At 31.7% G+C, this 14,885-nt stretch overlaps 1 protein-coding gene and 1 pseudogene across 1 annotated transcript in view; one reads left to right on the forward strand and one right to left on the reverse strand.

Moving 5' to 3' along the window:
• LOC106681257 (macoilin) overlaps positions 1 to 9,343 on the forward strand; it is a 31,565-nt gene extending 22,222 nt beyond the window's left edge. The window contains exons 10-13 of the mRNA XM_014421482.3: positions 373 to 640; positions 1,341 to 1,515; positions 5,665 to 5,890; positions 9,089 to 9,343. Of these exons, the coding sequence (XP_014276968.1) occupies positions 373 to 640; positions 1,341 to 1,515; positions 5,665 to 5,882 (661 nt within the window). The 3' untranslated portion in view covers positions 5,883 to 5,890; positions 9,089 to 9,343. The remainder of the gene's footprint in view (positions 1 to 372; positions 641 to 1,340; positions 1,516 to 5,664; positions 5,891 to 9,088) is intronic.
• On the reverse strand, positions 7,503 to 7,655 carry LOC112211127 (U4 spliceosomal RNA; annotated as a pseudogene).
• Positions 9,344 to 14,885: the final 5,542 nt, after the last annotated feature.

Here is a 14,885-nt window from a genome sequence, read left to right on the forward strand (position 1 = left end):
AAATCAAGTCATCCATCAGGACCTCAATGTTCTATATGCTGCCGATTTGGCCAGAAGAACCAGATTTCATTCCTTCCACGATAAACCCCTCAACCACCCAAATCCACTTGTTTCTGACCTGGCTTCTCCTCCATTACCTAATAAACCTCCTAGGCGTCTTAAAAGAAGATGGCCTCGAGATCTTCTCCTCTAGAAATGTTATTGGAGTTCTATCAGTGGGTAGATTCTCCACATGTTTGTATCATGTCACTATGTCACCTACAGCAAATTTACTTGTTGTATATATTTGTATACATTTATTAATAAAAATAAATAATTTATTAAATAAAAAAATTTATGACAAGGAAGATAACATTTGTATTTGATTTTCAGGGTCACAAGCTTAAATTCGCTGCGTTCTTCAGAGAAGGCAAACCTTGAAAAGCGTTTAGCCGAAGAAAGACGAGGAAGAGCAGCAGCAGAGTCTGCTTTAAAAGCAGCAAAGGCACGAGCAGCAGCGACGCCCGCGCCGCCGCCCACCCCGACGTGCGGTGAATCGTGCAGGATTAAGAGGCGGGAAGTGGAGGCAGAGCTCAAAGCACTGCGTCGAGAAATGAAAATGAAAGAAGAGAAAGCTGCACAAGTTGACCGAGAACTTCAGGTTGCAAATTTTTTCATAAATCATATGGGAGGAGCTAAAGATCAAAAAACGATCTTAGTATCTGACCAAATTGATTTTACACAATTATTGTTAATTATTTTTTGAAATCTTTTGGGTCATCTTCCTTCTTTTCACTGAGTTATAGAGCTTCGGAGTTTGTTGCTCACTCCAAGATAAATTTTTTCGGAAAAAGGATGAAATACATTTTGATCTGCAGCCCCTCATTTATCCTTATTTTTGTCCTTTGTATTGAAATTATATTTGATGCTGTACTTTCTTCATCTTGGTTATGTAATTTACTTGTATATAAGATGTTTTTGCTGTCATTGCAACTAATGTTTGTTGTTGGTATCAAATTTTGCCAGATTGAGTTTAAACCAAATTTAGCTTTACTGCCACTTTCTGCAAAGTCAAGATCAACTTTGGAGTAATTATTACAGCCAGATATATTCATTTACTACCTCAACTGGGTTTCCTCCCTAACTCCACCTCTCAAACCTGTATAGCCGACCTCCGTGTCAGTTTTTAATTAATCTTTTGTATCAATATGAATATGATTTGCAAACTCGAAGTTAATCTTATAAAAATATTGAGTTATCAAAATTTTGTTTGAAATCTAGCCATTTGATGTTAATTCATTTTGTTTTATTTATTTTTTGTAATGAATATATTACTATTATTAATTTTTTTTTTCCTGCAGAGCTTGTTACAATATAAAGAAACACAGGCTGGATCTGAAGTTCTAATGGCTGCTGTGACCGCACTCCAGGACAAGAACTCGCACCTGGAAACCTCATTGAGTGCCGAGACCAGAATAAAAATGGATCTTTTCTCGGCCCTCGGGGAGGCTAAACGCCATGTCGAAATTAGCAATAGTCAGTATATATTATAAATATTTCATATTAATAAGTTTGAAAACAACTTCAGTTATTTTTTTAAGTAAGCCAGTGGGCTATAAAAATTAAATTGTTAGATTAATTATTTTATATATGCTTGTTTGAAGTGGTTTAGTTTATTCTTAATATAAAACAAATTTGATCCTTTTTTCTCTCAACCTTTATTTTTTTTAAATTTTTCCAACGTTTCGACCCTCAGGCCATTCTCAAGGATACCACCTTCAATATTGGTGCCATTATCTTTTTGAAATCTTAAAAATGCAGGCCCAAAAAATTGCCTTTGTCCCATATAATCCTTTCTAAAAAATTTTCTCTTAGATTCAAAACTTTTACAAAACACTTTTCTTCCTTCCTTCATTTACATTTGCAACTTAAAAACAGGTTTAAAAAATTTAAGTTGCAAATGTAAATGAAGGAAGGAAGAAAAGTGTTTTGTAAAAGTTTTTAATCTAAGAGAAAATTTTTTAGAAAGGATTATATGGGACAAAGGCAATTTTTTGGGCCTGCATTTTTAAGATTTCAAAAAGATAATGGCACCAATATTAAAGGTGGTATCCTTCAGAAATGGCCTGAGGGTCAAAACGGAAAAATTTAAAAAAATTAAGGTTGGAAGAAAAAAAGGATCAAATTTGTTTTAAATGAAGATTAAATTGTTAGTTTTCCTCTTTACTTACTTATTGACTTGCCTTTTATTATCTATATATCTTCTTTTTATGAGCCGATATGTACTTAGATTTTTGTTTGTTGTGTGTAAAGATACGATCTGTTGTGTTGCGATACCTAAAGACGGAGGAGTGTTGTATATAAAGATAGGATATGAAAAGAACAGACCTCATATAGATGGAGGAGTACTCTGAAATGTAAATGTGAATACAACAGGAAGATACTTTTTCATGAAAAAATAATTTCCATCTTAAATTAACTAATACTATTGTAACATATGTTCAATTTTGTTTTCATTGGTTGTTTATTTCTGGCAACACCAGTTGTAAGGTGAGCGTTTTCATTATTGAAAATTCCATAATGGGTTGGAACACTTGATTTGATCCTTTTGCTATAGTAAAGGTTTTTTTTCTTTTCCTCTTGATACCTTTAGTAATAAATTTCTAGGTCAGCTATACTTTCATATTTAATTCTGATAATCTATCTTTAGGGATATCATGATTCATTAATACGAGCGTGGTTTGAAAAGTTCTCAGAATGTACTAGAAAGAAATGTCTTACTTCAGTGGAACTGCTTTTATTTTTCAAAATAGTTTCCATGTAGATTAATGCATTTAGTCCAGCGATGTTCCAATGCCTTGATCCCATCTCGAAAATGAGATTTCTCCAGGCCTGCAAAATACCTCTCTAATTCGGCTGTCAGTTCTTCCATTGTAGGAAATCTCTGTTCGCCTAGGAAAATTTTCAGCTTGGGGAAGAGATGAAAGTCTGATGGTGCCAAATCAGGTGAACCGTATTCACAGATGTGGCAACTATTCGTACCTCAGTTCATGAAGTTTTGCCATGGCAATAGCACATGTGTGCGGGTGGGCATTGTCCTGATGAAAGATGACTTTTTTCCCTGCCAAACCAGGCCTTTTTTTGCATATCTTTTCCTTCAGTTGGTTTAGGAGGTTTGCGTAGTGTAACCCCGTAATTGTTTGGCCAGTAGGAAGATGATCTATCAGCAGAATGCCTTTTGCACCCAGAAAACTGAGATCTTGACCTATCAGGCCGTATGTACTGCCTTTGCTTTCTTTGGATGTGGTGACTCAGCATGTTTCCTCTGCTTTGACTGCTGTTTTGTCTCCGGGGTATAGTAGTAGACCCAGTTACAAACCGGCGCAAAAAATCTTGTTGGTTGTGCTGAAAATGGGCCAGATTTTGTTCGGACATTTCCAATCTGGTGCGTTTATGGTCCAATGTCAAGAGCCGCAGCACCCATATTGCGGATAATTTTTTCATTCCGAATTCTTCAGTTAAAATGTGATATACTCATTTAGATGACATCACTACAGCTTCAGCAATCTCACGCACTTTCAGTCGACGATCCTCCATGACCTTTTTATGCACTTTTGGGATAAATTCTGGGGTCGTAACATGAATCATCATCTAAGCTCTCCCGACCAAATTTAAATTCGCTGTTTCACTTGGCAAGTTCCCAGTATGTTCTGTAAGTCGTATGAATTTCCTTTGCTTTCATACGTTTCTTTACAAAGTACTCAATCACTGCTCGAATCTCAGTTTTTTTCCATTGTCACTATGTATAAAACAACAACAAAAAGTCATCACTACCACTCACAGCTCGTGTTCACTCACAAAGGATGTGTGATTATTGCGTGGGAACCTCGTTGCTCTAGCACTGACATTTAGCAGTGATTCCGAGAACTTTTCAAACCACCCTCGTATAATACATGAAGTATTATAAATAAAAATGAAGCCTCTAATAATAATATAGTTTAAATAAAATAAACTTTATCCAATTTAAGTCTTCCGATTCGGCCATACTGAATCTTAAATACAATTTCATATCCACATCAATTTAAAAAAAAATTATGCAGGCCATTCTGTCCAGGTCAAGAATTTTAGTTCAAATTACCCTATTTTGTCAATTCTCCACATTAACATGGAAAATTTTAATCACAGTCAATTTACACTATTATACTTTATCACAACAATATTTTTTTATTTTAACTGAAATTATTGACCTGTATAAAGTTTTTTAAAATTAATGTGGTTCTAAATTTGTATTTAAAGTTGTTTTGAAACTTAAATTGGATTATTAATATAAAATTAATTTTATTTAAACAATAATAAGCAGCCTCAAGAAAGTGAAAAGATTAAATAAAAAATAGTAATATTCTTTATTTATTCTGGGACGGATCCCTTCGGATTAATATTACGGGTTTCAACATTAGGCTTACGAGTCTTAGAGTAAAATTAAAAGGAAATTATAAAGTATTATAAAATATAATGAATTTGAAAAGATAAAAAACAAACAACAATAATTAACAGAATATATAAAATAAAAATAAAACCATATATCACATCATAAATCATAAGGTGACTAACTTCTAAAAAAAATATATATAAAAAAGAATCAAATACAAGTGAACTAAAAATAATAACCACAAAGGTACAATTACGGTTTATATGCATATTTACAGGTTTAAAGGAAAATCAGAAGCATCAAATATAGAAAATAAATAAACCAACAAAAAAGGTAAAAAAGAACAATAATAATAATCCTCTAACAAATCATAAATTGTTCTTTCATCATAATATTCTCATAAAATGAAAACAAATGATGATAATACAACTATAAATAGATTCTTTATGAATATTAAAAACATCCAATAATATTTGTTAAATTTGATCTCTCTTTCCATCTATATACATTTTTATTTGAAACCTTTAGTTGTTATTCTTCGGGAATTGGGTGGAAGGAAGGTGGTTGAAGATAAAGGATTTGAAGGTTGGAAGGGTTTTAAAACAACGAATGAAGGAGGGAATAGAATTCCATAAAGGAGAGGCATGATATATTATTCGGTACCTCATAAATTATAGTAAAAAAAAATGAATGTATGGGATTTTGCCACATAATAGGTTGCAATATTGCTTAGTATTGGTTTGTTAAATTTTGGCCATTGATTTTATGAAATTTATGGTGATTTGGAACAAAATTTTAATTTGGAAGATGTACTGGCTGGTGGCCAGATTTGACATATATGTTTATTTAAGTTCTTTGCGAAGTATATATTGAATATCTTGTTTTCCTCATTGTACATCTTCACACTCCCTTCGCCTTGGTTTGGTGTTATGGTTAATCACTTATTTTGCTTTTGTATTCTAACACATTCTAACTTCTGAGCTCAGATCTGATTCTATTTCTGTGGACTTTGTTGTCATGGGCTTCACCATCCTTACTAGTTCGCTTGCAATCCTAAATCATCTATAGATGTCAGCGGTTTCTCTTGCTCTGGATGTAATGATTAATGAATAATAATTTTTATATATGTTCCTTATATATATTTTTCCATATATTTACATTTATTATTTAATGGAATTAGTTCTTAAATTAAAATATTATGTTAATTTGATCTATTGTTATAAATACAATTAGCAATCTCTACCTTCTACTTGCAGATATGATTAGGTCAAAGGAGAGAGAGATAGAAGAACTGAAGGGTAAGATGGCGCAGGTACTGGCTGTCATGCCACCATCTGAGTTCAGTCCGCTCGGCCTAGGACCTTCTGTGGTCGGCGGCCAGCTAAAGTTACGTGGAATCCTTCCAGAATCTACGCTTGACCCGAACGCTTCTGTTTACACACCAAAACAAGGGCACTTGACAACAGAAGCATAACTATATTAGTAAGTGCTGAGTATAAATATATTTTTTAATTTAATAATTTATTAAGATTCAAGCTTGATTGGGAAGGGATGTTATGTTATCACTAGATACTGGATTAGTGTGCTGTAAAAAATCCAAAATGTAGGCAATCGTGCAGTAAATTCTGTATTAAACAAAAAAATCCTGCATAAATCAACTTCGTTGTTTAATTCATAATATTAAAACATAGAAAGCTAATTTAACCTTGTTTGAATAAAAATAAACCCGCTAAATACTCACCACCAATACTACTGAAATAAGAAATAGCCACTAACTACTACTATATGGAATAATGAAGGGCTGAAGACGTGCAGTGGGAATCCAAAATAAAAACAATTAATGTTATTTTATAACAAGAAGTTTTTTTTATAGTAACCAAATTCTAATGATTAATAGCATCAATCCTGAAAGGTCGGAGAAAAAAAAAAAAGCTGACTCTTTCTCATAGAATCAAGATTATGGTGTATGAGAGAGTTGTAAGACCTGTCGTCACCTAAAGTTCTGTCCGAGTCCTGGATTATATCCAAGGAATCAGAAAGAAAGTTATTGACATGATAGAGATGTGTTTTGTGTGAACATGGACAATAGAGAATCCGCATTAACGAGGAGTTGTTTCAAATGTACATAAAACCAGATTTCGTTTAAATTGTAAGAGGATCTAAATTAGTTTGCTGGGTCATATAGCACATATGTCTAGTTCCCAAACACTTACTCAAAGTGTTTATCTTTAATACTTGATTGAGTGTTGATCTTGATACTTGACTACAATACTTGAGGAAGATAAATCACGCTTAATGTGCCTGAACGAGGTGAAAGAAATTTCGAAAAAGATAAGCATTAGAAGTTGGCCGATGTTTGACTAGAATAGGAAAGAGTAGAGTAATTTTACAAGAGAAGCCCAGGTCCTTGTAGGCAATGCAGTGTGAATAAAGAAATAGAATAAAACTGTGATAAGTTTTTCTAATCATTGCATAATTTTATATTAAAAATGATGGATTTCTGTGGTTCATAAGATTTTTTCCTTAATCTTTGTGATTGGTATTTAGTAATAAAAAATGAATCCCACTAAAAAACCAAAATTGTATTATTATTGTTTTATTTGGTTTATAATAACATAGCAGAGTTGGGCAAAAATTAGCTATATTTGAAACTAATAGCTAAAATTGCCATGGATACGATATTTATTTATCAATGGTCCATTCATGAATAAGGGTCGTATCCATGGCAACTTTAGCTAGTAGTTTCAACTATAGCTGATTCTTGCCAACAGCAGACCAACACCCATTTTATAAATTATTCAAATGTTCATTTAATTGTTCTACCAGTTGCTTTAATTGTATAACTGTTATTTGGGGTGTATAGCTTCAAAACCAGCTCCATCCAAATTTGGAAATTTTTTAGTAAAGCGAAAAAACTTCCCATTGAAATGCCTGTCAGTTTTGAGAAATTGTTGTTTGTATCAAAGGAACTAATATCCATGATTATTTCATAGTAGTTTCAATCTAAAACAAACTGTGATTAAAATGGAGTTTGTGTGGAATGCAAAAAATACATCACTTCGAATGCAATTTTCACGGAGAAAGAGCTGGTTCTGCTCCTTACCACTTGGCAGTATAATGTGGTGTATCAAGAGCGTGGGGAAAATACAAAGAAAAGGCATTTCAGAAAAATATGGTAAAGTTTTAAACTAGCAATAATCGCACCTCAGTAGACCTTCATTGGTTACGGTATTGCCTCTGCAATTATTACTATTGCCGTATTATTATACTATTATTATAGCCGGTATTACCTCTGGTTGAGGTAAAAAGTGACTTCCAGAGAAGAGGACTACAATGGAATGACAGAAAGCACCTTGCAGAATACCGGCAGAGCTGGAGAGGGCTCTATAAACTTCCTCTGCTTAATGCAGTTCAAGAGGATTGATGATGAGAAAAATATGGATGAAACTGGTTTTTAAGTCACATGCCTCATTTACTTGTATTTGGTAGTTGTTCATTTTTCCTTTTTTTCAAAAAATGCTTTCTTGATCAGTTATACTCAATTCTTTATGACCCATTTTTACTATTTTACCTTATATGTAATATAAAATATTACAATCAGGTGTAGAGAGTTGACAGTAGATTAATGATTGGAGAAGTTTGTCGGGGGGGGTGCGGTCAGCAAAGAACAACATAAATAAACAAAACCATATTTGTATTGTCTCTTTGGGATCCGTATTTTTACATATCACTGGTTTTTATGTATTTCTTTTAAACTATAACTTGATCTTTTTATCATTGATATTTCATACCAACTGTTGTGTCATAACGATCTTTCTTGACAGTTACGTTTCTAACCACAGCCTAGTAGCTCACTCTAGCGGATTTTTCAAATAAACTCTTACATCAATCATTTGCTAGCCTACCTTCTACGCCACAACATAAGTCTCCCTTCTCGTTCTCATATTTGTTACATTATTCTTTCCTTTTCTCCATATACTACCTTTTCCTTTTGTATATATTTATATTTTTATTTAGTATAGGTATATAAGTTAATACTCACAATGTAATTCAGATATAAGCCACTCACTATTTTTCATTGTCTGTCATAATGTTCAATTTGTAGATTCAATTTATTTATTTAATTTTTCAGTTTTTTTAGACACTACTTGCATATCTTATATTATACATATCTTCTTATCTACATGATATTATATTTCATCTGTCACTGTTTTCAATTTACTACCATACAATTCCACGAATATCAATCAATTAAAATTTTGTACTATTCAATTATCAGTTATAAATTTTTTATCATTTATGATTTAATTCAATATTTTGTTTAATTCTAAATTTGTTTGTATACTATTCCTTTTCAATTGTATGTTACTTTAAATGTTGCTGTTATCTCTTTTGTTCTATAGCCCTGATGAAGACCTGAAATTCAGGTCGAAACGTCGGCATAAATAAATAAATATGGTTTTGTTTATTTATGTTGTTCTTTGCTGACCGCACCCCCCGACAAACTTCTCCAATCATAAAATATTACACATTGATTACATGTAAAATAAAATATAATGCGGTGATCATATGTAAAATCAGATATTAGAGGATAATCACTAAGAACTTTTCTATGTAATAGAGAGAAATAATTTTTATTTTATGTATTAATAGTATATATATATTTTTCTTGTGTTACAGATTATTTAGAAGGTGGAAGATGAAGTACTGTCATGAAACTCTACCTTAAAAGTTTTGTTTTGATTGAGCCCCTTCGTTCTACCCCTCCAAGTCGAGTTTTGTTATGCAATTAATATTGCCTGCCGTTGGTTCAGCAACATTTGTTATTTACTTTTCTTTTTTTTTTTTAATTCCCCATATTTTTGTCTTATTTTTTAGAATCGGGGACGACACACATGTAAAAAATGAGTGAGATAAATTTTGTTTTTGTCTTAATTTTTTTTTTTGTTTTTATGAATCAGAATACTTAGTATTTTGTTTTTTTCTGGCACGCTGCGGTTTGTTTTTTGGAGGGTATATATTTTTCAGAACGAGCAGACTCGATACCTTTGATGCCTTCCTCGTGTGTGCCATTGCCATCTTATTAACGCGTCTAGTCATATCGCTGCCTCTCTTCTCCTATTAGCGAAAAGTTGGGGCCTATTATTTTTTTATATGTTAACTTATGTATTATTATTAAGGTAACTTGCTTCCCATTATTATTTTGTTTTTGTTTTTTGTTTTGTTTTTTTCCATTTGAGGCTGCTCTGCTCAGTTTTGAAAACCTCCTGAATGTTTTCAAAATGAGTTCCTTGTCCAGCTACTCATTGCTTCTCATTGTTATTAAATAAGTCTAACTTTAAAATAAAATGTAGAAGAGAAAAAAACTTAGGAAATCGAAAGTTCCATTTGTAAAGAAAGATCTCATTATGATTAATTAAGATTCTTATGTAAAAGTGATTTGCACTTCATTGTGCCTTTGTGTGTATATACATAACAATATTTGTGTATACATAATAATATTTATGTATATACATAACAAGATATTTTTAGGTTACTATGTCTGTAGAAAAAAAATCTCGTCAATTTTTTTTTTTTAATTATTTCTTTTTGACAAATAAATGAATTTAATTTGTTTTGAAAACTCCATGATTTTCTTCCAAGTCGAGATTTGTGATTATTAAAACTGTATAATTCCTCTCTTTTATTTCTTAAAGACTGATTTATGTAAAATGTTTAAAAATATTTTTTTATACCGAGAGGGAATTCTGATGAATATTTTATGTGGTAAAAACAAAAAAAAAAACTTAGTTTCGAGAGCATTTCTCGAGTAGAATTGCTTGCTAATATTTTTATGACAATGTCAGTTTAAGCTTTAAATACAGTTTTGATTGTTTTGTGTAGCTATACCTGTCATAATTATTTTAGAATAGTCTAATCAGTTCTCAAAAGGAACTATAAGCAGCGCTGGTCAAGGAACTACAAATGGAACTTTTTTTCTTCCCGCAATTGTGTTGTTTATTTAAATTACTACTAAAAATAAGATATAATTTCAGTTAGTTAATAAAGCAATTTTTGTTTTGTTGAAAAAGAAAAAAAAATTTAGAAAGAGATATCATTCAGTCTGTATTATTTGAGGAAAATGTTATTCTGTTTTCTTCGCCTATTTACGAGATTTGAAAATTATTTTTTTATTTTTTTAAAAACACTTATGTCATGTTTTTCATGTATGAATGTTCAGCTTGAGTTAAATATTATGATTTAAAAAAAGATAAAATTAAAAAAAAAGTGTCTTGAAAAGGAATGACGGAAAGAATGTAACTAGAAACTTTAAAAGTACAAAAACTATATATAAATATCTTATTATTATTATTATTAAAGTATGGTGAACAATTAAAAAAAAAAAAAAGCTTACATGTGTGACACTAACTTCTTAATACTCCTGCGCGCATAGATTCGTCGTGCACTAAATAACAAAAAAAAAAAAAGAAAACACATTTAAGCATTAAACTTTTTTTTTTTTTCCTTTTTTTATGTTATTGTGATATAATGTATGTTCTTGTAGCGTGTAAATAATGTTACATTTAAATATGGAACAAGTAAGTGAAACTCTTTTTATAAGAGAAAGTACTTTATCAAAAAAGCATTAATGTACCTTTTTCCCTTTTCCTGAATTTGTGGCCCCGAGTCCTTACATTTTATAAAAATGAGAAATTAAGGCAATTATAAAAAAAAAAAAAAGGGCATTAAAATACAACATTTGAACTTTATCTGAGGATATAAAATTGTATTATTTATTTATTTCCAAGGCAAAAAAAAAAAAAAAAAAAAAAAGCACAAAGGTACCTAAAAAATTCAGTACTGATAATTTATATTATTATTTTTTTTTTGTTATGATTCTTCATTTACTTCTTCCATGGACACAGATGTGATACTCAGTACTTACTTTAATTTAAATGTTTATTATATTTTATTTAGAAATTTATAAAGAAGTTTTCAGTTATGTAATGCATTCATGTTTGACTCCAGCTGCCTGTTATACTTAATGGGAGGTTAAGATTTTCGCTTAGTTTGCAAAAAGGAAAAAAAAAAATATTATGGCAATCATTTCTATTGGCCTCACTTAGAAGTTTTTCATGAGTGTAAAGTGACTTTTAAACTGTTAAAGAAATAATTTTAAACAAAATGTTTTCTGATTTTTTCTTTTTTTTTTTTTTTTTTAAATAATCATTACTAACTTCCTTTTTAGAAAGAAAATGAAAAATAAAAAAAATGCAGATAATAATGGTTTGCAAAGCCACTGTGATTTGACTATCAAGACAGATGTGTACTATACCTGTTATTTAATAAATATCTGATACCGCCACCATCATTTTATCTTATTATTCCCTCCTCATTTTCTCCTTTACTATTAATAATCAGAAGATGAGGATGGCTGAGAGAGAACTGGAGACGGACTGTGAAAAAAGAAATATGAGAAGCAGCAGAACTTCCTTGTAGCCCTATGCCCTACTTAAGGGGTTCCAGGTTTTACCTATATAATATGTTATGTACTTACATATATTACATAATGTAATCTAGTAACTGTGATTGTAAAATTAAGACTATTAACTCAACTTTAACTTATTTTTTTTTTTATATAACCTGAGAAAAATTTATTTGGTGCAGTGAGCTTGTCGCACTAATTTCACTTACTATCCTGAGTTGAAATTCAACCTTTCCTACATAGATGTCAAAGTAAAAAGTGATTATTATAAAGCAACCACAGAAACAGAACAACATTTATTTATGAATTCAGTTTATTTGTGCGTTTTTCATCATGCTTCATTCCCTTTTATGACTTTACATGTCAGGTATTAATTTATTATAAATTTTTTGGCTTTCATTATGTATTGTATCGCATATCACACATAACTATATGACATATAGTATATATTACTATATATACTATATATCACTGCTGTTCTTTCTTTCATATTGCTATGTTTCCAACTTGACAGCTTTTCTCTGGCTGATGTGGATTCCAGAAACAGCATTTTATTTATTTGTATATTCTTATTTGGTTCCTATTAATGGGGTCCAACCTACAATTCTTTATTACAAAGTATTGCTATATATTTAGACCAAGAGCTAGATACCACAGACTCCCTTGCTATGGTATTATAAAGTATTGGTATATATTTAGACCAAGAACTAGATAGCACAGACTCCCTTGCTATGATATTCTAGATGTAATTGTATATAATTAATTATTAAAGATAGTTTCCAATGGTGTTGTGTTCACCAATTTACTAAGCTATGCTGATCAGATTGCATGCTGGGAATCTAAAAGATAAAATTAAGTCGGGTTAGGACTATGTTATATTTACAATTGATGTATAATGATAGAGAGGACTTGGGACCATAAACCAATGGTTCCCAAAATAGGCGACACCGCCCCCTGATGGGTGCTGCAACGATTCAGGGGGGGGCGGTGATGGCCATAGGTGCATTTGGGGGGAAATGAATAACTGTAAGGAGGCGGTCATAGTATTATAGACAGAAGAGAAGAATTGGAAAAAAAAAATTCGCCAAAGGATGCCTGTTTAGGTAGGTTTTGTAAACTGTTTTACTCGGTCCAGGATTCTTGATAGATAAAAATAATGTTTTACGATCCAGTTTAATTCAATCCAAAAGTGACATTGCTCCTTATTTAAAAATTTAATGAAAGAAATCTTCAGCTTCAAGTTGATGAAGTGACTTTTTTTTTTTAATAATTTATGTATTGTTATTTACTACTGTATACAAGTAAATTTGCTGTAGGTGAGATAGTGACATGATACAAACATGTGGAGAATCTACCCATAGATAGAACTCGAATAACATTTCTGGAGAAGATCTCGAGGCCATCTTCTTTTCAGACGCCTAGGAGGATTATTAGGTAATAGAGGAGAAGCCAGTTCAGAAACAAGTGGATTTGGGTGGTTGAGAAGTTTATCATGGAAGGAATGGTTTCTGGTTCTTCTGGCCAAATCGGCAGTATATGGAACGTTGAGGTCCTGATGGATGACTTGATTTGTGAATAAGTAGGGAGCATTAAGGATTTTGGACTGTAAGGATTGGATTCAGGAGGAATTTGATGGTTTAGTGGAACCCCAAAGCTCAACTCCGTATGTCCAGATAGGCCCTTATAATAGTCATGTAGATTAGTCTTTTGTAATGGATTGAAGTGACTTAAAAACAAAATCTGTTATTTCTGCATTTGTGACGAAACTTTGGACAAGGGGAATTCAGTCAGTTCCCAAATTTATCAAGAGCAGAAAATAAAGATGAAGACATACTTTCTTATTGTGAGCACTTGGGTGCTCTCCATTCAGATTTTAATCTCAAACTCCTGGGATAGAAAGGTATTGAGAAGGATATGGGGAGGAGTCTCGGAGAATGAAGTTTGGTGAAGAATAAGGAATGAGGAACTGATAAATCTGTATGGGGAGCTCAGCATTGTGGCATTAGTTAAAAGAGCAAGATTAAGATGGTTAGGACAAGTTTAGAGGATACCCGATGAAAGGACACCGAAAAAGATGGTTTATGGCAAACGAGATGGAAAACGGAAAAGAGGACGTCCCGGATCAGATGGCTGGACGATGTAAAGGAGGATTTGAAGTCTTGAAGGTTGGCAGATGGAGAAAGCAAGAGACCAAAGCCAGGAGAAAGCAAGAGACCATGTAGATTGGTTGGCTGTTGAGGAGGGCCGAGTTCTTGCAGGACCATAGTGCCATAATAATAATAATAATGAAGGAAGTGCATTTGAAAAGATAATTTATTGATATAATATGTTAATAATCTAAATAAACTTTTCAAGGGTTTAATTTTATATTTCTAGTTCTATGTAGTTTATATCTCCAACAATGACTTTAGAATAGTAAATTTGAAGAAAAAATCTTAATGAGTACAAAGTCTTGAACAGATACAAGGTCCTAATTAATATATTAGGAGGACGATTAGACAGAGGACCTGTAGGAGATAGCAATCTTGAATTAAAAGCTGAGAAAAACTGGAGATAAGGATAGGGAGGTATGCATAACTCCATATATTGGTCTAACTGCTGTTATGTCAGTTTTCCTATTATTACAAACAAATCCTTGGAATAAAGTGCAGTCAAGATCAATAGTGTAAAGAATAAGTAAATATTAACAATCTCGGAAAAAGATAGTTGACAGTATGCAGTAGATTGTTGGAAGATAGTCTGGGTGGCTGTCAATAAAGCTATCAAAATAGTAACAAAAACTATTAATTCTTAACCAACGTTTTATCCCACTTTGCAGGGATTTATCAGGTCTAAATAAGAAAACAAGATATAAACTCTTTAAAATTAAGACAACATTAAAAATAAAAAAACATTTCAAAACAATTGTTAAGTTTATAAAGTATATAAAAATAATAAAATATTAATAATAACAATATGAGGAAATATATATGTTAGTAGACTGAAGACAAGTAGTTAAAAAATATAACCAGG

Source organism: Halyomorpha halys, unplaced genomic scaffold, assembly GCF_000696795.3.
Source record: "Halyomorpha halys isolate HHAL.00 unplaced genomic scaffold, Hhal_1.1 Scaffold322.1, whole genome shotgun sequence".
NCBI classification, from domain to species: domain Eukaryota; kingdom Metazoa; phylum Arthropoda; class Insecta; order Hemiptera; family Pentatomidae; genus Halyomorpha; species Halyomorpha halys.